This window comes from Rhopalosiphum maidis, chromosome 3, assembly GCF_003676215.2.
Source record: "Rhopalosiphum maidis isolate BTI-1 chromosome 3, ASM367621v3, whole genome shotgun sequence".
Taxonomy (NCBI): Eukaryota; Metazoa; Arthropoda; class Insecta; order Hemiptera; family Aphididae; genus Rhopalosiphum; species Rhopalosiphum maidis.
In genome coordinates, this window is record NC_040879.1 from 52,899,431 (window position 1) to 52,925,673 (window position 26,243).

At 27.7% G+C, this 26,243-nt stretch overlaps 1 protein-coding gene across 3 annotated transcripts in view; it reads right to left on the reverse strand.

Moving 5' to 3' along the window:
• Positions 1-26,243, reverse strand: part of LOC113556237 (lutropin-choriogonadotropic hormone receptor-like) — a 63,012-nt gene that overhangs the window by 5,301 nt on the left and 31,468 nt on the right. For 2 of the 3 annotated variants that reach the window (XM_026961063.1, XM_026961062.1), the window contains exons 15-16: positions 24,023-24,406; positions 61-1,080 (exon numbers count right to left, since the gene is read on the reverse strand). In XM_026961063.1, the coding sequence (XP_026816864.1) occupies positions 957-1,080; positions 24,023-24,406 (508 nt within the window). In that variant the 3' untranslated portion in view covers positions 61-956. Of the gene's footprint in view, positions 1-60; positions 1,081-24,022; positions 24,407-26,243 lie in introns of those variants that run through there. The other variant, XM_026961064.1, reaches the window with a different exon arrangement.

Sequence of the window (26,243 nt, forward strand, 5' to 3'; positions counted from 1 at the left end):
AGAAGAAGAAGAAGAAGAATATGACGATGATAGTATTGCAGTAATGATATTAGGCACGTGTATTATATTATAATCGAGTGTGCTTCGTTTAAGAATTTAAGTAAAAATTATTAGCTAATGGTTTTGGTTTTTATGAATATAATTTCGTTTGTTTTTTCTTATCGAATCGCCCGGTAATACCTATATTATGATAAATTGTGTGGAGCATGAACACGTCGATACGGCATAATAATTATATCATGTTGTACGTTACGTATTTTAACGAGAGATCCAGAGTCAGACTGTTTGATGGGGGAGGAAACAGATCTATTAGTTATATATATAAACAATGTAATATTGGAATAGTAGAGTGGGTACAAGTAAATAAGACATTACACGTTATTATCATCGACAGAAAACAGGAAAAATTAAAGTGAGAAATCTATATAATAACGTAAAACGCGCAATCAATATGTCAAGGTTTTGACTGCAGAAATAAGAATATTGTAAGACACGCCGCATAACGCAGATATAGCGAATACTTCTCGGAGACGCGCGAGGGACAATAATATTATTACATAGCTAAAGCACTACGCTATGCGAGCAAAACTGGAATTTATAGGTGTAAGTATGAATAATAAATTATTTAGGTATTGATTCGTTGATAGGAATGTTATATTATACGTTTACTGGGGATTTTAGACGATTTAGATAATTACGCGTTTCGAGTTATTTGTAGACCGATCGCCGGCGATGAATCTAATCGCCTGTACACACATTACATACAACATTAATATATTATATTATTATCATACCGATTGTTTAATCGACGCCGACGATCGCAGTAATAATAAACTATAAACTACAAATATAATACTATTACGGCAACTGTAAATAATAATAATAATAATAATAATAATAATAATAATAATTATGACGAAAAATAATAATAATAGTAGTAGTCGAATGTTTTTCATTCAGGGCTGTGGCAACGTCAACGACAATGTCTGTCTGTGCACCGGAGTTAAACGTTGGGTGTTGTTGGTTTGCGTTGAATAAATCACTTTATATTCTTTCTCATTCTCCAAACAAAGACCGAACCTATAGTCGAGTAGAAAAAACAGAAACAAAACATAACCGAGGTATAATAAATATCATAACAACAAAACAATATTAAACTTATTGTAACGTGCAAGTCTTACATATCTAATGTTTAATTACTATTGTACACAATATATATGCTTACCTAAGTAATATACATAATACATGTATAGCTAGGAGGCAGTTAGTGTTACGCAATATTACGTTGTAAACGTTTCACCGACGAATCCCAAAGAAGAATAAAAAAAGGCATACAATGTACGCGCTTACGCGTAAGTAAATAGTGCAGTTGCACCGAATAGCGAATAATGAAATATAATTTAATATATTATGCACGTTCAGCGTTGGCGTGTTCAATGAGTTTTGCGGGTTCTCAAATTGTATGACGATCAAACAGTTTTTCTCGGATTTTATGATTTTATGCTTAAAATATGCGTTTATTAATTTAGTAGAAATTGTTTCTTTTTTTAAATTATTTTAATACTAAATATAGCACCGCCGTGCGCCGATATAATGCGCAATGTGTACTCGGTATTATATAATATAATATGAAATAATGACGTTTAAACCATTGTCATTCGATTATATAAATAGTCGGTGGTTGGATTTTTGGCATTACACGTCAAAAACAAGTGTTACGTCTTGTTGGTAGATAGGACGGGAAAAGATGTCAGAAAGAATTTTTTAAGACAATATAGTTCTTTTAAATTATATTATACCAGCGTTGTTCACGTATATAGACAAACGACTCAGGCAAATTATTACTATCGGTAATTTATATTACGGTGAAATAAATCGAAATTATTGCTCTCGCATAATAATCGAGTCACCATATTGTTATGTGCCAATGAGTTGTCGGATTATTATGCGATCTGACATTTATTTAATAAATTAAATACGCGTTTATTACAAAATCCAGCGTAATTCCCGACCTTATACGCACAGCGAACGCATTTTAAAACCAATGTATTATATATAGGTATCATATGAACCGTTAATGATTATTATGATTTATGAATGATGATTTGTGGAAAGTTTATCATGCCCCGGCGACAATAGCTCAGACAGCGAATAGATGGAAAAAAATCAATATTACATTATTATATTCGAATTCCTCGAAAATACCGTACCCGGATCGATTCCATGTGTAATTTATCCAGAAATTTAGGACAGTCCGTCTCGGGTAATCCGATAGTTGTACACACAATACATATCGCGATATTATTACATGCGCCATACATAATATATAATATTTATGCAATCTAGTTTTCGAATTTATGGGTCACATCCTACGGGAAAAATGGTTTGGGTTCTTTTGTAGGTTATTACTCGATACTATTATACGAGAAACGATGGTTTTAATTATTTATCGACAGAGAAAAGATATATAGGAATTATATAGCACTCAAGAGTTGCTTGAAACGTATAATATAATATAGACACGCGTCCTTTATTGTTATATTGTTATTGTCATTATCGTGAAATAAAAGCTGAAAAATAATAATAATAATAATATGTTCGTTTTAAGCTACTATAATTATAATACATATATTCACGAAAATCGATCGGCTGACAGAGTCGAGAGTACATATATAGGTTTATCTAACCGGTAAAATCAGTTCTAGCGTACGAAAATATTGAAACAGGTTATCATTTCGAGAAATAAAACAACGACGTGTTGTGACTCGTATTATTTACGAAATAATAGTAGATAAGAACTAAGGAGTCTGCAAACAACAGCGTCTTTGATGGTATAATGGGGGCGATAACTTCTGTGCGTATTCTGCCCTACCGTAGATCATAAGTCTTGTTCTCGAGTTAATTTCTTAGCACGACCGGCAGAGTTGAGTATGTTATTGAAACTTGAACAAAACCGTAGAATATAACGTTATGATTAAATGATTTATAATAATAATTGCCTATGATATTATTTGAACGTGCACGATTTAAAAACGGAAAAATTCGTCTTCTCCCCGACATTGAGGTCAAGCAAACACACACACACACACACACAAGTTAATGCGTTTTGCGAAAAATGGCTACAATAACAAATCAGAGCGACAAAAACAACGTCGAGGACCGGGCGCTTCGTGACAATTATCTGAAAACATTATATTTTGCTAAATAGATTAATTGTGCCGTATGTGCGCACTCGAATAAATTAACTTACACGTGCGGGACGCGCAATAAAATTAAATAACGTTTGGACAGTATAAATAGTAATATCCATACACGGAAAAGTGGTATATACCTGCTGCAGCTATGTATAAGTCATAATAATTATGATAATGCAAAATATGAAAAACACCACACATACACGTTGTAGTATACATCACTATGTATAAATATCGATATGAAGGTTTGCAGGTATAGGTCATAATATATGTTACATAAACGAAGAATGTAAAAATATTACTAAAAATCTATACTCTCCAAACTTAACACAACAATATTGTATTGACGTCTATGTTGAAATATTCTGGACTGGTAACTCTAAGAAGAAAATTAGTAAATATCGTTTCATATGATATTATTAAAATCTCAAATGTTTTACGACTCCATATTTAACATAAGTACGATTTCTAATTAATTAAATAATTAATATTATTAGCATGTCATAAGTTATAACACATAAGTGTCTAAATTAACATTGGTAAAACATAAGTATTGATATAAACTAAATCGCTTCGCATAAGCATAAATATAAACAAAAATAAGAATAAAAATTTTAAAAGTTAAGTTGATAATATTATAGTATTTTAATGGATATAAATCATCTTACACGATCGTTTCGCTTCGGGCATGCAGGGCGCAAGTCGTACCTGTAGGACATATAGCTAAACATTTTCTAGTCCGATTCCATACAACGTCATCAAAAGTGTTTACGAGTAGTTTATTACACTCGCGGCGGTGCGGTGTATTGTCATTCAATTTCGATTTATAAAATTCAATTAATACTCGTGTCTCGACGGTTTTGTGAAAATTAATTATAAAAAAAAAAAAAAAAAAAATTGTCAATTGCAATTTTATCGTGTTCTATGAAATTATTGATTGAATTATAATTTATTTTTATAAATAAATGTAAAAATTGATAAAATATAATGTATTATTATTATAAATATTTCGTACACCTTGTAATATTATAAAAGTTCTGCGAATCAGAAAGGCGAGCGCTGCAAAGCCATTGAAATGTTTTACGTTAAAATATCCAACTTAATATACACTCATATAATATATTATTATTATATTTTCGATATATTTTTGAATAGGTATACCGATATTAATAATATAACCACATGTAACACATCAAACTATGTCTTCTTGTGTTTCCCGAAAAGAAAAAAACCGTCTCGACATAAAAATTCAAATAAAAAATAAAATAAAACATCAGATTAAAATTATTACGAAAAAGTTTATATCACGTGTTTTGCTTAAATTTAGCGGTATACCATAATTTTGTTATTGACCGCATTAAAAAGAAAAACACTATGTGAAAATAAAAAATAGAATTTTCAAATAACTAAAACAAGATAGTTTGATCGTCTGTCGTCCTCCAATATCGCCGCGATGTTATTTTAATGAACTCCACTGCGTTCCACTCAACAATATTGTATTTTATTATGCCTTGCTCGTCTGCGTTTTCATATGCAATGTAATTCGATGCACGGTCGTTCAAATTATTGTACCTGATGTTTTATTAGGATTTTTTTTTCGCAGAACTCAATGAAGAAAACAATAAAAACGGTATTATATATTAAATATAACAGCGTAGTGCCCAAGCCGCAACCAGCTAACGCATATTATATGTCATATTTCTAAAATAAAATATGAGCATTTGACAATTCAATATTTGTGTATACTTTTATAAGAGAATACTGATCTAACTAAACAACTACGAATTGCGTATATTATATTTCAAATATATCCAAACTGTAAATTTAATCTTAAATTATAGCCAATAAAAGATAAGAAAAACAAGTCTAATATAGTTTTCTGATATACCTTAATAAATTAATTATCGATAATTCAACAGTTATATGATCGTTCGTATTTTTATACTCGGCGATTCGCTCTAAGATAACTGAAATGGCGGTCCACAAAATAAAAATATCTGAATATTCAGTTACCTATATAATATTGTTACGTATTAACTATCAAACTAGAATATTATACGTGTATTAAAGTACGTGTATAATGATAACACGTGCATATAATTATAGGTACAGATAATCTAAAGGTTTTCCCGGGGGACAAATTTCAATGGATATTTGATTATGTCATATTTTAACATTAGAAAATGAGATTGAGGCATTAAAATAATACGGTTCAAGCATCTAATAATGTTATTTTTTGGAGGAAATAATGCCTGCAGTAGGCCAGTATAGCTTTGTAATAAGAACCGATTGGTCTATCTTATCCATCTAAATGTTTTTTTTTTTATCGACGCGAGCACATGATATAATAATATTTTCTATAACAATTAACCTTCTACTATAGGCGAGTTATTGGAAACACGACTCCTTGTCTACGTCTCCGAATTGATCGTAACCATCGTGCAGATGTTCAACTAAAATTGTCATAAAGCCCTTTATTATGTTATGTATGTATATGTATATCGTCATAGGTAGTTTTTGGTCTTCGAGACGATTTGGTTTATTAAGATTGACATTGTTCTCCAATGGAAACGACATAAGAGAGAATGTGATTTTCAGAAATGTTAAATATACCTATATTATATTATTGAGGTAGGCTACCGAAAACCAAATTAGAAAAATTCACGACGTATCCACATTATTATCTATTATAGTTTTACAGCTAGGTCGTCTTGGTTGTACTACCGCAGCCAGTCTACTCCGTCTAATTTTAAATGTATACAATTATGAATAAAAATTGTATGAATTGAAATACTCCGAAAAATATACTCTACTACTGCGTATGAAATAAACAATTTACACCTTCATTCAAACTAGTAGAAAACATATAAAATTAATAATTATAAAAAATATAACTTTTTTAGCCAATAAATATGAAAAGTATAAAAAAAAACCTTTTCCAAACAGTGATTATTTTCAAATAAAAAAAAGAGTGGCTTGTTATAACGAAAATCACCTTTGTGGATATTATATTATATATTTTGTACAACCCTTGTGCAACAGACGTCTAGCGTAACTACGCTGGGCTGTGTAATAGCGCATGAGTGGAAATAAATGGTGTTCGGTTGTATATTGTAATGTAGACACAATACTATGCGTACTTGAACAACAACAGTCGATCACCCGTGCGGTTTTTCGGAGTCAAAGAATGCCAAATCGGGTTCCGAGTCGGCGACAGGATAACACCTACTCGTTGTTTCGCCGCCGCCTCTCAGATTCGATGATATAATATCAATGTAAAGATCTGCAACGGGGACAATCTCTCTATATATATGTATATACAGAGTGATTAACCAAGCATCCTCGCCCCTTTTTTTCATCAAACCAATCGAAGGGACAATGACCTGAGTCGAACGAAAACAATTTTAATTTAATTTTCATTTGTTTACATCGTAGTACAATTTCCTATTAATAATAATACACAGTACAACTCGATCGAGGAAATGCCGTAATGTTAAAGATGCTTTTTTTTGCAAATTAATAAATAGGTATGGAAACCACAGATTCAAATACTGTTTTACAGTTATATTTTAATTAATAAGTCGAGCTAGATGTGTACATATTATTATAATATCAAATGTAAGTGTTGATAATATTAATTTCAGTAAATATACTGTCATCAGTACCCAACCTGCCCAACTAAATATATTATATAATATTACACAGTGGTTTGTCAAGCATGCTCGTTCCCGTTTACTTTTTGATTGATGCAATTATTTAAAATATAATTCCAGGCATTTTTAAATTAACTTGGATATTTAATGGTCACGTTTTAAAATTATTGAAATATTTTTGTACTGCTTAAAGAGCGTCTGTAGAATTACAGATTTTTGTTTTTCAAATTACTACTCTTTTATTGTACAATAAATTATTTAACAAATAATTTTTCTGAAAACTTTGACGTATCAAAATCATAACTCAAACTTGTACCTACTTTTTTTTATTATTTAACCTTGTGTACCCTAAGGAATAATAGGTCGATGATAATAGATTTGGAGAAATGGAGACTTGAAAATTTTAGTAATATATCTATAATCGTGTATAATTTGTATAGACGGTGCAAATATAGTACACACCAGATTCAATATTACATAATATAAGTGTGTATATAATTTATATTTTTGTAAAACCGTTTTCAAAGACTATTATCTTTCGAATACATATGTTAAAAATGGGAGGCAATCATGATTGGTAAATCATCTTGTATATTATAGGTAGGTTGGTGAGTGTAGTCATTACTGGAAAGTAATCGCTCGAACCGTTCGACGCTCTGTCGCATTCCGCACACGGTACTCCTCCGAGTTGGATTCCATTTTTACGGGATGACTGGGTTTATTTGCGTCACACTTTCACTCAGTCAATTTTTGCGTTATATTATATATTATTAGAATTCTACGATGGATCCACAAATTCACCATTATACTTGCACGCGTTTACACTATAGTACTATTCTTATAAAGGTATACCGAGTATAATCGGCCAAACTCGACCTTTTAGATTTTGTAGAATAGACAAACGAGAAATGTAATGGTGTTGACGGTTTGTATGAATGTATATGTGTATTTCATGCGTGTCTAAAGTAACGTATTGGAACAGGAAATTTGCTTCAATTTCTAATCTATATTGCAGATAGACGAAGTTAGAAAATTGTATCTGGTACTTTGGGTCGTCATCACTACCGAATTTCCATCATTTTTCTTATTATAATTGAGTAAAATATTTAAACATGATCTATAGTTTTTAACAAAATTGGTTTAGAATGTTTGCAATAACCTCAAGAATAAAGAATAGTTGTAATTACTAAATATTTTCAAAAAATATTAATTTTCTTGTACTATATCAATAATAAAATAAATAAACCATTTTTAAGTTATTCATATAATATATATTTTTTAATTTTCTTACTTTTTTAAAAAATATGTTGAACATTTAATATGAGTATTTCTTAATAAGTAGTTAATAGTTATTTAGCAATTAAACTAGTTAGTACATTTCATTTACGAAGGGCTTGAATTTCATAGTTTTGTGAAAATTAAAAGTTTTTTTTAATTTTAGCTTTTTATGCGCAAATGAATATTGCTACGGCTCTGTTCAAAGTGCATTCAAATTATTAGAGTGAGTTTCCAAATTGTTTTTATCTTGTGCCACATATTATGTAGAATTGTTATGAAGTTATACAGGTAGCTCATAGATATTATGTTAGTATACATGAAGCAGTGAGGGATTAAAAAAATATAAAATAAAACAATTAATAATACATTTATAATCTTTCATATTTTGTTTTCGCTATTTATTGTATAATTATTAAATATAATAAGTGGATTTAAAATTTAAAATTTTTGAGCCACAAAATAATGTTTTTGCGTCAAAATTTGAGTATCTTGTGTAATGTCTATTTAATGTGAACCTACGATCGATGGGCGATCACGAACTAGGACCACATATGCAGTGAGATAGGTGTAAATACGAAGAGGTGCCGAACTGATAATTATTTAAAATTAATAGAATTCATAGACGTGTATTTATAAAGAGAAAGTCATTTGTGATCCAGGTGACTTAACAACCTCTAAAAAATGTTTTCTTGATCATGTTATTTTATTAAGACCTAATGAAATTGTGATCACACGGCGTTATGGATAGGCAATATAGGTACTTTGCGGTCATGATTGATGTTTTTCGGTATTTCAGAAGCACGGTACATAAAAACAAATCTATATTGTATAGTATATTTATAAAATGCAAAATACTAGTCAACTTCCTTAAGTATTGTTTAAATATCATAACAATCCAAATATATAATTTTATATGACCAATAATGAAATAGCTAATAATGATTTAAATTTGTTAGTACAAAATTGTAATTTTGATTAATCAACATTTAATATAAGAAAGTTTTATTAAAATGTACGCTATACGTCTATATACTTAAGCTTAAACTGTACTAAGCTTGATTAAGGAATAGTGTGCATATAATAAGTACTAACAAACTAATTACCATGGTTTGAGTTTCTGATTAAAGGATAGTGTACCAGTAATAATAAGTACTATACAAACTAATTACCGCAGTTAATTATCTTAAATACAAATTATTGTTTAGTAGTAGTTAGTATCCGACGAATTTTCACAAAAATAATGTTATCCCCTCATTTAAAAATAAAAACAAAAATGTCATTTCGAAGTATCACAAAGAAATTTATTGAATCCAACAACACAACAGCATAACCATAGGCATTGATAAAAGCTATAATAAATATAGAACGTTTTATAGAAATAAATCAATACACGTGATTGTTGTACGGAGTGCTCTCAAATTTCATATTTTTTGTTAGTGAAAAAAAAAAAATCAAGTTTCTATTCTGTAATATTATAGTAATATTAACTTATAATCATTTTTACTATAAGTTATTTTATCGTTTAATTATTTTAATTATATAATACAAATTACAATATTTAATTATATTAAACAAAAAGATTATTTTAAAATTTAAATACATTTTTTATTTTCCTATTTTTATCAGATTTCTACATTGACCCAATTTTGGGTCACAACCTAGTAAAACACTGATCTATATTATGTTCCTATCTATTTTTATCAACGGAGACATATACACAGGAATCGTTTAGTTTGAGGAAACTATGCCACCACAAAAAATAATATGCACCAGCTGCCTAAATCCTTCACAGCGACAGGCAGTACTAGCGGCGCTGAGAAAAAGCATACGCATCATTATTATATATTATACCGTATGCCTATAAATGCTTAAATGTATAACATAATATTGTTTCAAGTGTGGCCGGACAACGAGCTGTACGCAATTATTTCTCAAGAGAAATTGGCTCCTTTCACGAAACATTCCATCGTTCAACGTGTATATTATCATAACCGAGTCCACAGTTCGTTGACTATAACGGTCGCATTTGCCACTATACAATAAAATTCAAGCGCACCATCAAGCCCCGAAAATAACCATTGGAAGGACTTAAAGGAATTGTTATTATTGCTTAAATCCGTCTTATGGTGTAGGGCATATTGTAATTATTATTATTATTATTATTATTATTATTATTGTTGTTGTTTTTGTTTTCATCGTCATCATTGATCCCGGTGGTGACCCAATGGCTTACAAATGTTTTCCAACAATCTAACAGTTGGTACATATATGGTATCGCGTGTGTTATACGGTTGATGCAGTGGTAGTGTTGTTATAATGAAGTAAAGACCAAAAACTCGTGTTTCTGTTTTTTTTTTTTTTTTTAGTAAAGCTTTTTAGTCCGTCGAAATAAACCATATGCTATAATACAAGGCGAATCATTAAAGTGTCATTATTTCAAAAAGTTTTAATTTTACATAATTTGATGCCATTGCAAAACAACTTTGTTGAAAAAAAATTATAAATTATTAACGTTATAATTTTTGAATGACAATATATATTATTAATTTATACTACTCCAAAGATAAAATGTTTTTCGAAGTATTTCAATGCATAAAAAACGAATTTTCAAATAGTAAAATCGTGATAAACTGATAACTGATAATAGTCAATGTATGAAGCAGTAGTGGCTTAATATAATATTTTGGGGTAAGCTTGTTTTGCTCGTTTGAACTTAAAATACTCAATAAACAATACTTGTTCTAAATTTTATTTTAACACGTATAAAGTAAAAATATGAATATACTCTAGTTTAGAACATGATTTTTTTTATTATTATTATTTTATTGAAATAAATCTACAATCTACATATTATATTTTGTACAATGAGTAGGTTTGATAAATAACAAATAAAAGTAGTTGACATGAATCGTGAGATTAGGGACAATACCCAGTGGTAACACCTTATATAAGAACACAATTTAAAAATTTAAGTTGAGCATTAAGCCATTAAAAAAAATAAAAACTTGAAAATAATAGCGAAAAAATTCTAAAAAATACAGTTTTTCTAGGAAATTAAACTATGCGGACTTATAAAAAAGTTTAAACTAATTAAATTTTGGTTTTATTTTCTATTTTAAAACAGTGTAATGTTTTCCATAGTTGAATAAAAATCGTTCATAAAATCCCAAACTAAAAGTAGTAAAATATAATATTGAATTCAACCAATAGGTTATCATTATAGCACTCTATATTGGTTGTTGAAGTGTGGCATTACTTAGAATTTACAAAAATATGATTAAGTTTATAACTTTTAATGAAATAAGTCTATTTTTATACGAATTGCACATGTTTAATATTATCAATAATAATTATTATAATTGTAAGTCTATAAGTATTGAATTTATTAAGAAACCTTATAATATATGTCTATATTGCCTATTATATACATATTTTATATCAATACAATGAATGACTGACATTAACTATTATACATTTTATTAATACTAAATTGTTCTATAACATTTACTGCAAACAAATTACTATTTAAAATTTCAAAGAAATATTATATTATTTATTATAAAAAAATAAATAAATAAATAACAAACATTCAAAATAATAATATTTCTTGCTTTTTTTTTATTATTATCTATAACTATGTATGTTTAAATTAAAATACGTAATAAAAAATACTCTATATAATATATGGGACTTTATATATTTTATTCAAATAAACATCATATTTTTTTCATTTGAACAATGTTAAATATAAAATATAAAATTTAATAATTTTAGGATATAATAAAACATCTCAACGGTGTTTTTCAAATAAATGTTTCTTATAATACTTAATAACGGTTAATTAAACTCAAACCACCTTGAGGGACAATGACCCAACCCAAAGGAAAACAGTTTTCCTTTAATTTATGTTTACGTCGTAATACAATTTTCTAGTGATAATAATAAACAGACTCGTTGAGGAACCGCCATAGTGCTAAAAATAGTTTTTTATTACAGATAAATATGTATATAGATATGGAAAACGCTGAAAATTCAAATGCTTTTTTGTAATCATGTTTGGAAAGTGGTCGTGTACAATTTTAATAAAAAAGTCGAGCTAGACGTGTACATATAATATGTGTTGAGAATATTATTACGATGTATTTGAAAGTTTACTACCATCAGTCAGCTATTTACCTGCCCAGCTAAAATTTCAGAAGCTTGTTATTATCATTATCGTCCGACAACAAAATAACAACCATTGGGGAATAGTTCAAAAAACGAGAACATAATAATACTTATATTACTATTATTACATGAGTCATTAAACTGATTCGAGAAGAAGTTTTAATAATATAATATAATATAATATAATTCTGACATACAGTATAGTGGATGGATTTTTATTAACCAGACACATCATTAGGTATTTAATTATTTTATAAGAAACAATCGTACTTTTCCAAATTGGTGTAGAAATACATCATATTGTAAATTTACTTGGTTAAACCAAATAAACATTATATGTATAGCTTTTTGTTATTTGTAATAGTTTAAAATATATTCACATTTCGCAAAAATTTGAATCTGGTAAAATCTTTTAATAAAAAGCTTTTTTTTTTAAAAAAAAAATGTATTTCTATAACTGACTAGTAGTTAATTTAAATTTTCTAATACAACCTAAGAATACATTTTAGATTTTCACCATAAAATTTTCCTCGAAACTCTCAATAATGGGTCATAGAATATTTTACTAAATAAAACATATTCATATACTTGTATGCGTGGAATTACTGAAGACTACTAATTTCTATAGTCAAAATATTTTCGGGATTGATGGTGTACTAAAACGATACTCTATAGTATACATGATATTATGACGTATTCTACGTCCTATAATATTTCAGATCACACAAATTCGTAGCACAGTCTCGTTGTCTCGTACCCTCGAGATTTTTACCTATTGATTCAACCAGAATATTATAAATTATCATATTTATTTAATAGACATACTGACATACTGACATAGTAAGTATACTGTTTTATTTATGCTTGAATGTATTAATTTAATTTAAAATATCAATAAAAATACAATCAAATCATATTGAACGACATCAAAAAATAATAATAGATATGAAAAAAATACTTATATATTTATTACACGTTTTAAATATTTTACATCTCAACTATCATTACGGCGAACATTATTTTCAGTAAAACGTAGACAGATTTATATTTTTTAAACGGATATTTGTTAATTCCGGGTATTTAATTTAATCGCATTTACCAACAACTACATTGAAGGTCCCTACCTACAGTGTACACAACGTCTTTAAGTCAACAATTATTTTTAATAAAAATAAAAGATAATTATCAAGTCGTATTGTGCACTGATGGTAAAGATCTGATTATTATGGTAAATATATAAAATATAATATGTAATAAACTTATAAAGTTATGATTCTTTCATAGACTGCCAACCAATTAAGTTGACATAATTATTATCACGGATAAAAATATTATAAGTGTGAAGCAATATGAAATTATAATATTATAATAATCACGTTAACTGTCAATATATATATGTCGTAGGCCATATGGAAAATTAGTTTTTTTGCAAAAAGACTAGGCTCTTTACAATGGGGTAACCCGTTTGCGAACTACTTATTATTTTTCCAAACAGCCTGCTGTTTTTCAGGCTCATTTCTTACAGACTAACAGCAGTTAGGACTTTTAAGAAGTACAATCAAAATCATTTTAATTATTTTATTTTAAAGGTTATTGATAATAAAACAGTACAATATATGTAACATAAATGTAACATGTAACATTATTATTCATTACTTATTAATTTTGTAAAATAGTTATTTCTATCTCACAGACGTCTAATTTTTAGATTTTTATTTAACTTTAAATTTTAAATCATTTTAAGACTTTTGTAAGTTTGTGTCATTAATGATTAAAATTTGTAACTATTTCAATATTTTAGTAATGGAGGTATTATAATAATAGTATAATAAATTATTATAACTTGCTATGTGTAGGGAATACTAAGTAAAGTATTGATGTTTTAAAATTCAAATATGATTATTAATTATGACTGAATAATAATATACTGCAGTATTATTATACCTACTGAAATAAATGCGACGATAACAATATAAATTCCTATTGGCCCTACTATGAGTATGATATTAATATTCACTTACTCTCACATAATCTACTCGTATATTTTGATAATCATATTTTTCATGATTTGAAGTTTTATAAAAGAATGTGTTCAAATTTCTACAACAGGATGACTTAGTATTTGCTGTGCTAGTAGAGATGACATCTTACAAAAGCTTATACAAAAATATAATTTTATATAATGGTAATTGAATTTAATAATATTTATAATACATTTTATACATCAATATAATATGATAACAATCAAACAACTAGTCAAATATTCAACAACTGTACAAAATTAATAAGTAATAACTTATTACTAATAAGTAATGAATAATAATGTTACATGTTACATTTATGTTATATATATTTTACTGTGTTAATATCAATAACCCTTAAAATAAAATAATTAAAATGTTTTTTACCATAAAATAATTGTAGTTCTTTAAAAGCCTAACTGCTGTTAGTTTGTATGTAATGAGCCTGAAAAACAGCAGGCTGTTTGGAAAAATAATAAGTAGTTCGCAAACGGGCTACCCCATAGTAAAGAGCCTAGTCTTTTTGCAAAAAAACTAATTTTCCATATGGCCTACGACGTATATATTATATATTTTGGTATTGTCCTGCAATTTTGCAGTTTTTATATTATAATAATCGTATGTAGATTTATATTTAACGTGGAAAAATTAGTTATCATATTATTTATTATGCATTATAACACTAAAATATTATTATGTAATAATATAGTGTTATCACTTATAAACCACTAAACACGTTTAATAAAACGAAAAAATAATTTTTAAAAAACACGTTGATTTTAAAGTTTTTATTGCAACTTATTTTTATTAAATTCAAATTTTTTTTATAATTTATAATATAGCATAATAAAGTTTTTTTATTTTTTAAATCAGGGTAGTTAAAAAGTTTTTTAATGAAAGTCAAATACAAATGCCCATACTATTAAAAATACAATCGTTAATTTTGTTTTTTTTCAATCAACTCAACATTTACAAATGTTTAAAACACAAATACATTAGAACAATTATTTAAACTATTAAATTAATGAAATATGTGCATCAGTATCATACGAAGGCGAGTGATTTTTTTAGTACAAAAATTAACAATGCTTTTTTTTTGTTGAATTTTATGATAATTTAAAGTTTTTACAAAAAAGAATGTTTGAATATTGAAAACATTAAAAAAAATACATTTGAAACATAAATTGCACTTAAGTATTGAATTCATTTTCGTAAAATTAGACCAGGAGTTCAAAAGAAATATTTTCGTGGGTAGTTTATTTACTGACTCAGCAACTCTGTGTATGTGTGTGTGTTGTCGATTTTCTTATGCTGTTTGTTTTTTGCTTAATGCTAGGGAAAAACTTTCCAAAGAAGTAGAATGGAGAAAAATATTTTTGAAAACAAACAAAAGACATGAATTATAACATGTAATGAAAGAAAAATGGATGCTGCGTATACAATAATGCCTGAAACTAAAATCTGGTTTTGTGACCTTGATGCGTATAACAATTGAATCATTATTTTGGATAAATTTAATAATTTTCTAGACTTTTTAAATAAAAACCAAACAAACGTAATTCCCATAAGTTATTTACCTATTTTGAATATTTCACATACTTCATGCATTTATTACATACGACTTTAAGTAATACCGAAACATATTAAGACAAAAAATATATTATCCGCACAATAGATAATAAATGCAAAATCTGAAAGAAAATATTAAACATATTATACAGCATTATGTTCGTAATCGGAAACACCAATTCGGTGTGAAAATTGATTTACTATTGGATTTAGAGTTTAAATATTTATATATTAACTAGTTCTACGTTCTACTTACTGACAATAATAGTTGATATTTAATACTATATTTATATTAGATATTGATTATTTTTATACGATTAATATAAGTTATACAAATCTATAATATAAGAACCTAAATTTATAAAATATTTTCAAAAGAAATTTCAAAAAATAACATTTTCATAAAATATGTAAATTTAAAAATCTTCAATCTTTAAATCCCTAAACAAAACATAGGTTGACATACAGTTTTTGAATTATAATGATTTAAAATCGTTATTATTCATAAAAGTGTTGAATTTCGTAATTAAATCACGTAATTCCTAAGAATTATATGAATTTTAAATTTCATAAATCAAATAATATCATAACTCATAGTCAAATATATAACTTTTAATTGTCATTTATTAATAACCTATCAATAATTTATGTAGGTAGTCATGTAGAAAGTAGATCAATATTATTACCTAGGTATAAATAATAATAATTGATTTTTACTATTAACTATTATGATATCCATAATATTATTATTTATTAGATTAATTTTATTGTAGTTATTATTTATATATTCTCCAAGCAATGTTTGCTATAATTTTTGTTACTTAAATTAAGTATTGAATGCAGCAATTAAACATTGGCATCTTATAATATCTATATTGCTTTACTTATGTAAATCTTTTTTTTACTTAGAAGCGTATACCAATAATATAATTTATAAACAAAGTTGTAGTAATAAAACTAAAAATATCATAACTTTATGTATGCACTCGCAAGCTAAAAAATAGAAAAATATCGACTGATAGTTTTAATAATTTTCAAAATAAGATTGTGATTAAATAAATATTAACAGTTATGCAAGTGAATAATATATCAATGAAAAATATACATAGGATATTAAAGATTTCAATTACATTTTTACCTGTAATAATATTACGAATATAATATGTATATATTCGTAGTATTGTTATAACTTTTAAAACTCAATTATTTTTGAAAACACTATGGACAATGAATCAATAAATTAATGATTTTTCACTCGAATATATTATAAAAAGTTTTAAGACAAACTCTAATGTGTATTTATTTATTCACTATAATATTTATGTTTATCAACGACGAAAAATAATTGGTAAAATGTATAGAAGCTGTCGGCAATGTATTGGTATAATAGCTAAGCACAAATCAAGCAGATCTCACAGATTTTGGACTTAATAACACGGATCGTGACGATTTTAGAATTGTGCGAACTGTAAATGATGGTGGTGCACGAGTAACCTAAGACAAACTGCTAAACAGTGTTATATATATAAACTCGCAAAACATTATTGTAGAATTGTTTTATGAACAATAAAGAAACGGGTCTACGAATATACGAAATCGAATATGTTTTTGAAATATTACTCTTATACATAAATTATAGTTCGAATACATACATAATATATAATACCAAAGTGTATATATTATCATCGTTTTTTGAACGTTTTGCAGTTTGGTGCTCGCGCGTGGCTATTAATATATTCAAACGAGGACATATGGAGGATAAAATAGATAGTACTTCAGCCGTAAAATGTGAGAGCAAGGGGTTTGATTTCGGTCGACACCATCGACAACCGTATTAAAACATAACGATGGCGTTCATCATATTTCCGTTTATTTTTGGCGATGGCGGTCGCGGTGGTGGTGTTGCGACGGTTCAGTTGTGGCGGGTATAATTGATGATGCGAAATTAAAATCAAACAAAAAACATTAAATCGCTCGAAATGAGATGGCGGAAATATATCACGAATGATGCACGTGCTCGCAAATGTATACTATATTAGCGTACAGTTTTGAAGAACGAGAATATTAATTAATTAGAAAATTGAGGGTCCTCTTCGTGTATATTTAATAAGGGACAATATGCAATCTCGTCATCGCCGCTGCTCATGGCCTTTGTGTTGGTCGTCAATGGTATAATTAACGCGAATGCGGTTGTATAATAATATGGATACATGGCTATCTACGCACGCGCTGTAGACGAGCATATTATGTCAACGAAACCACCGACCAAAAATGAACACGATTTTTTGCTCAAAACAAGATTTACAGGAAATGTTTACTGTCACGCGTGGTAATAAGAAAATAGTCTGATTTCGTTATTTATTTATTTATTTTTGTTAAAAAAGGATAATTTTCTACAGGATACATTGGACTTTAGTTTTTGATTAAGTTGCTTAAAACAAAATAATAAATAAAAAGTAGCCAAGTGGATACTGCTCTGTTGAACATTATGTGTCAAGTGGGTCATTATTATGGGTTTGTTAAATTTTGATTCAATGATAGATATATGATATATGATTGTTTTTTTTAACATACATAGCAATTAAAGTAATTTATTTTAGATTTTAAATTACAGTAGGCTAGCTGACATATTTTTTTTCCGAAAATATTGTAATTATCATATTATTTGTATTTAATTTATTATATACATTTTTACCATATTATATCAATTTATATAACTCAAAATTGAATAAAATCTTTCTGTTAATACCGTAAAACAGTAAAACAGATTCGTAAAAATATAATATAAATTAAAAATGTTAGTGTGCAGTGAAAAAATTAATAATAATATAATACACGTAAAAGTTTTAAGTTACCATGAATAATATTTTTAAATTATAACAAAGTAATTAACATTGTTATTTATTGTTTAAACAAGAAATTTCGTTCAAATTTGAATATAAAATAATTATCATTTTACATTTTTCACATTTTATGTTTCCAGTTTGAACTACTTTTGAGAAATCTTGTGTTACATTTTCAAAACGTAGATATAAAACAAAAAAATGTTATGAATTTGAACTATAAAATAGTTTGTTATTTTTACGAATTTCGTCAAAATGTTCACTTCAAACATATATTATATATGTATACCTATATAAAAAATTTAATATTTTTTTAGATATATAAAGAAAACTTATGTGGATTTTATATGCAATTTCCAAGAATTTTGACCTGTTGAATAATTCTTATCGATATTTATACAAAAAATGGAAAATTTGGCATTTCTAAAAATAACTTTAAGAAAGTCAAAATATACCTATTGATAACTATATCATACATAAAAAATAATAATTTAAATCCTGGGTGAAAATTTTAAGTTTCTATGGTTATTAGTTTTTGATTTATAAAAAAATAAAGAAATCAATTTAGTTAAATTTTGTTTTACCGCAAAAATTCCCGTTTTTCATTAATTGCTTTTTGGTATTCACGATTATAAAAAAGTAATAGACATTTTTAATCATGGTCTTTTTGTAGTACAAACAAGATCCAATTTTCTATACAATAACACGCCCTTAAAGTTGAAAATCGAAGTATTTTATTATGACCCGCATATTGAATATTATAATAAGTTTGATTATGTTATTCTAATCAAATAAACTTAATATACTATAAGCTTGGCGGTTTTCATATCATGATAATATATAATCAAGAATTGAATTATGAAAGTTTTTAAGATTTTAGTTAAAGAATTTATTTTTAATGTACCTTCTGTTCATAAATATATCGAACATAAACGAATGCGATGATGACATAATGGGTGTATATGAACAATAGAGATATGATATACAGAATGAAGAACCTCCTGTCAAGCAACTATAACTTTTCATAAAATTAAATTTTTATCTTATACGCTCTATTTTTAGTTTCAATAAAATTATATACCCCGTATTAGGATCGCTAACGACTAGTGTTTGTATTTTGCGTAAATAATTATTAGCCAATGAAATGGTCAGAATTTGGTTGAGCGGTAATAGATAACGCGTCATCAGTATAAAATTCCACTAGGAATATTATACACGCCTCACCGATACTTTGTTCAAAAGATCTTTTCATACGAAATACGTAGATGGGGTAGAGATTTTACATTTTTTATTTCAAGGTTGCTGGGCAATAGACGGCGGCGATTCAATAATTTTTACATTTTCCTACCGTCAAGTTATTTTTGGAAATTCGACTGATATAAAATAATATTATACCCGGACTTTGAAAAGCGAAAAATCAATTTAAATATTTTATTATTCTTTATTACAGACACACTCTGATTTTTTTCAGTGACAAAATTATTGTAAACCGTCCAAACCCTGAATTTATAGTTTATTTACCGTCAACAAATTTTACTGCGTATAACTGCCCGAGGGAAGAGCGGTATAGATTTAGCGTGGTCGTGTGTAAATTATATAGGTGTATAGCTATGGGATTGCGACAAGACGATTGAAGACCATTCGTCTTACGGGATTCTTTGGGTATGTATAATATACATACATGACATGTATACATAATAAAAATTCATTATTTCCTTTTTGGGATTGGCAGGGCTGTGGCAGACAAAAGTTACGCAAATATAAATACAACGAGTATATATAATATATTCACAAATATACGACTTGAATATATTATATTTATAAAATCATATATATGCGTGTGTGTATATATATATGATATAGATATATGCGGATTTCTATACACATACATATAACACGATATACCTATGTGTGTTATGGTCCTACAGGTTTGACTTTTTTTGCAACATAACGGACGGATCGGGTATGACGAAAACAAATACTTACCAACTGATATTAGGACAATTCCAATTGTATATAGTATTCAATCGTACATGTTTTATGGCTGCATCTGAATCACATGCCGAAAAAATAGTCAAAATCACATGCTATCTTTTAGAAGGGTCTGTCCGAATTGCATGACTTGTACCCACAAGTTTATTTATCATGCACTTTTGTGCACAATTTAATCTTTTTTTTTTGGACTTAAAAAAAATAAAACACTTATGTAAATAGAATTCAACCCAACAATGATCGTACCTATACATACATTTTGCGAATACTTCTTAGAAATGTATATCATGACTAACAGTTAACTTTCACTATCTATTATTTGGGATAAATTTTCTAATTCTACAATTTCTATTCCGATCTGAATAGCATGTTTTATTCGCCAAGTACTAGTATCTTTTAATTAGTCAATGCCTTAAAGCAAGTATAATATGATATATATATATGTGTGTAATTCAAATTTAAATAATAAACGTTGGAAAATATTTAAAAAAAGAAAAATTTATAATTTCAGTGACGACGTAATTTAAAAACAATGAAATTATAATAGAATTATACGTATATACATATTATGTAGAAAAGTTAGCGTATATAGCGTTGCTGACTTTTCTAAATTTCCAATATAGAATGACGTTGAATATGACAATATAGACAATATTATTATTATTGTACATAATAACTTCACTAAAATTTCAAAAATATTATTTATTTGAAATAGTATGTAAAATACATTCAATTGATTATACCCTAAACTGCAGCCGTTTTATTTAATATTTAAAATTCACAGTGTCACCTTCTCCGATATTTATATATTTTATTGTAATGTAACAAAAGCCCGTTCCATTAGTAAAAAAGTAAGTTAAATTATTTTATTTGGTAAAACTATACAGAGCATGCAATTTGGAAATTGCAATTTATCTTTATTTTTTTGTTATATTAATGTTTTATACATCATATTATGTAGGGTGACAAAAAATAATTCGCAACATAAATATTATACTACTTTTACACTATAACGACGCACTGGAATAAATATGTCTGCTCCGGCGTTCGACAAACGTACACAATTAAATGGTCTCGACGTTGCCGATTGTCGTAAGGAAGTAAAAAAGTGGATTTCATCCGCTTTGTCCATTCTCGAAAAAAACACAACAAATAAAAGAGCGAGATAATAACGGATTTACGACTATCTAAATATGTAAAAGTAAACAATTTATTGTTAATGTCAATTTTTATAATTTTATTTGTTTTGCTTCATATTTACAAATCCCCAAACGCAGCACTGCAGGGAATTATTTGACGATAGTATAAAATAACGCGTTGCAGTTTTCAGCGCGAAAAAAAGTTTTTAATAACAATCGTTCATATCTTAGTTTTTTTTTTTTAGTATAAATGTACGTGTCATGTTATTAATTTATAGCATAACTATATAAGTAATAAGTCCCACGAATGTAAAAAATTATAAAAGAATCACAATATTATATACAGGTAAAAAACTATAATACCAGTAAAGACTTATTTGTGGACAGTGGGTTGAGCGACAAGAATTAATTTTTGTTATACATTAAAACCTTAAAAAATACGACCTAGAGAAAGTGAGAGTATAAGGGTTGATACGTTGTACATAATTGCCAGTGGGAGGTCAATAACGACTAAGCAAACAGCCTATAATATAAGTAATAGTAATCAAAATACTAATAAGCACTGGTGTCATTTGGATAGGGGCATAGGGCGTAGCTATGCGTTTGACAAACATTATGATAGCTTTTAAAACAGAATTTAACTACTATGTTCTTAAATTCAATAAACATTTCAATACATCATTTATTAACTGTCAAGTGTTGACTGTTAATTAATATAGTCTACATGGCGCGAACTATACAATTTTCATTTAATGTCTACGTCAACCTAACCTATACGTGTTTATACACGTATAATATATTAATATGTACATATTTATAAGTTAGTATATTTTTAATTATTTCAAAATAATATTTTGATTTTTTAGATATAGGTATAAAATTCAATTTTTAAAGTAAATATTTTTATGTTTTTTAAACTTAAATAAGTCTTTTGTTTTTATGATATAAAAAAAAATAAAAAGCTGTAATATTGCAATAAATGTTGTCAACCATATATATCATGTATAAATTTGTTTTTTTGACTATGTCTTTGCAAGAGTGGTATTTTTAATGAAAAACTAATTTTCTTTGTAGGAATATGTGATTACTTAACAATAAAAAGTAATACTAATATGATGCACTTGTAAATAAATAGTATTTTTTCTAAATATAGGTATTGAAGATTCAAAGTCTTAATTTTTTTAAAAATTCCATTAACCTTAATTATAAAAAGACTGTATCTACAATCTGAGTTATTTAAAATGAAAAAAAAAATGGTTATGTATGATTATTGATTACTAATTCAATCGTTATTTGTTTTTTTTTTTCTGGGAAACACTCTTAACGGTAACTTAATAGACGCTACTGCTAACGGGCATGGTCAAAATAGTAGAATAATTTTGAAAAGCATTTGGAATAAATACCAAAATACTTATGAAACACAATATTCCGTATATGTATTGAAATATTTCATGAAAATAGCATTTAGAATAAAGTATTTAAAATGCTACAAACGTATTCTAAATACTTTTAAAATTGTTTTTGTTTTGTGTATTATTTGGAGAAAATTTGAAATCACACCCAATGTTAAAATATTACATTGTATATTGTGTATAAAATACATAACTGCGTTGATTTAGGAAACAGAATATTTTCAAAAATTATTTCGAATATTACCCTCGATGGTTTACTAAAGAGTACATATTTATATTTATACATATGCGTAAATACAGGGATATTCAAAATGAATCATCCGACGCCCTGTACCCTGAATCCCTATATAGGTCATCTGATAACGACCACTTTCTTCGACCACACTATCACAGTCACTATGTGACTAGAAATTACAACGAATATGCATATCACGGAATGCTGACTGAGTTGTTCGTACGACCAAGTGATAAGTGACGCATCATATAACATTAAATATTATTGTGCACTAATTCGATTGAATCGAAATATATTGCTGCCTTTTATAATATACCTAGCCGTAAATCTAAAAACTAAAAAACGTATAAGGTTTCGCGACCAGATGAATCATTTTGGATAGCCCCGTATATAATACTATTAGTATAGTTAATAAAAGTAAGCACCCATATAGGGAAAAACCGAACATATACGCAATAATAATAATAAATATACACACAATATAAAATAGGTACGTAATATCATGACGATTATGCTCACTTGGTGACGGTGGAGAAGGCTTCGCGTCTGAAACTGGCTGTGAGTATAGTGTAGAGGAATGGGTTGGCGCACGAGTTGATGGGATAGAAGAAGACGAGTAGTATTTTCGACTTGGTGACGTCGATGAGCGGGTAGCCGAGTAGCGCGGTGAAGCCGAAGAAGATGACGGGCGCGGTGCACGCGAAGTTTGTGCCGATCAGTACGGATATCTTGCGAGCCACGGACGCCTCGCCCTTGGCCGCGTGTCGGGTCTCGTAGCTCAGCGACGTGTAGATCTGCACGTAACAGAACAGCATCAGCAGGAACGCGGCCGCGGCAAACGTCAGCAGCGTGAACACGTAACACATGCCACTCGCGCGCGCAGTGTCCATCGGCAGGCAGATACTATGCGCGGGAAAACAAAAAAATTATAATATAACGGCAACAGAATGTATATTATTATGCTGATGTTGATGATGACGATTATATTTTGTTCTATATTATATACATATTATTATAGTACCCCATAGTCGGTATACTTGAATATTATTGTGCACGATAATATAATGGGTATACTAATATGATGGCGACAGAAAAATTATAATCAACAGTCGTAATCCATTCATCCACCCGGGGATAGGGCACCCCAACGATTATCGATATTTTTCTGGTTCGTAGCCATTGCGCATTGTATACGATGCACAATGCGGCTGATCGTTTGTAAAATTTTGGATTTCGAGAGAAATGATGTAATGTATGTGTGTGTGTAAACAAAAAAAATAAGTATTTAAAAAAAAACTATATTTTTTTTTTTTGCTCTAACTAAAAATAAATAACTGCAGATATTTGAAATATTTGAATGTTTAAATTATCCTATACATGGTATAATAATTATGATAATGTTATAAATATTATTATATATAATTATATTTATAATTTTTAGAGCTATTTATAGACATTTGAAATTTGTAAAAAAAATTCTATAGGTATAATATGTTAATTTTAATTTTTTCGCTGAGTTGAACATTTAATACGAATTTTCTCAGTTTTTATTACAGCAGTTTAAAAATATTAAGAATACATAAGAATTTTAAATCACAATTTTGGTAAAATTTGATAAAATCAAATAAATTAACAAATAATTCTGTAATTAAAAATACATAAAATGTTCAATTTATATATCTAAAAGGATTGAGCATAAAACACAAGGTTTATTTTTATACACATTGGCATTTATAAACGCAATGTTTTCGACAACAATAAATTCAACTCACTATATTATTACTAGTAAAATAAATTACTATAATAGCAATAAAAGTACAGGTATCTGTCATAAAATATAGTTTAAATTATAGTTATTTACTTTTCACTCGACACCTACCGTATAATAAAACTGTTACCTATTTTAAAAACATACTGTTTAAATCTGTTAGTATAACTAGTCTGTGTGTGTGTGTAGCATGTGACGTGTGAAAATTATAAATACAAATTAGTGATTATTGCATGTCCAGGTCTACAATTATAATACAACCTCAATACAATAATATAGCATTAAATTTTACACCAGACAACGGTAAAACCAGGATTTTTTTGAGGAAGAGGGGATTTGTTAATTTATTATATAGGGTAGATTTAACTATGATCCCTCATAATTTATGTTATATTATACTGTGACTCTGTGAGTATATAACATTTTAATCTTTTGTAGCAAATATCATACAAATTATATTTTTAGTATAATATTAACGTACTACATACCTACTCATAATACTTTAAAGGAATACGTAAATACACAGAGAGCATTTTTAAATTTTCCCGAAATTTCAGAAAGGGCTGCAGTCACCTCTCACATCCTGTCACCCATAGTTAAAGATTAATTTTAGGCGATGAAAAACGTACGGTGTGTTTTCTGTTATATGTTTTAATTGGCCCGTGGATTAGATATTTGAATGTTTGTAAGGTTATTGATTGATGACGACCTTGAACACGGCGTTCATACTCTGCGGTAAGGTATTTTTATCAACGCTGGTCAATGTTCGTGCTACGGAGTGGATACTGAATGATAAATATAGGCTCGGTGACATATACGTAACAGTTGGGTCGAATACGTGAACACTGAACATACAGATACGAAAGTAAAATCAAGTATTATAATATTATTTTGAATGAAAAGCAAAATCAATTTTTATAAAAGTGGCTTTAAATTTAGCTTCAATTTCAATGGATTTATTAATCCCATCTC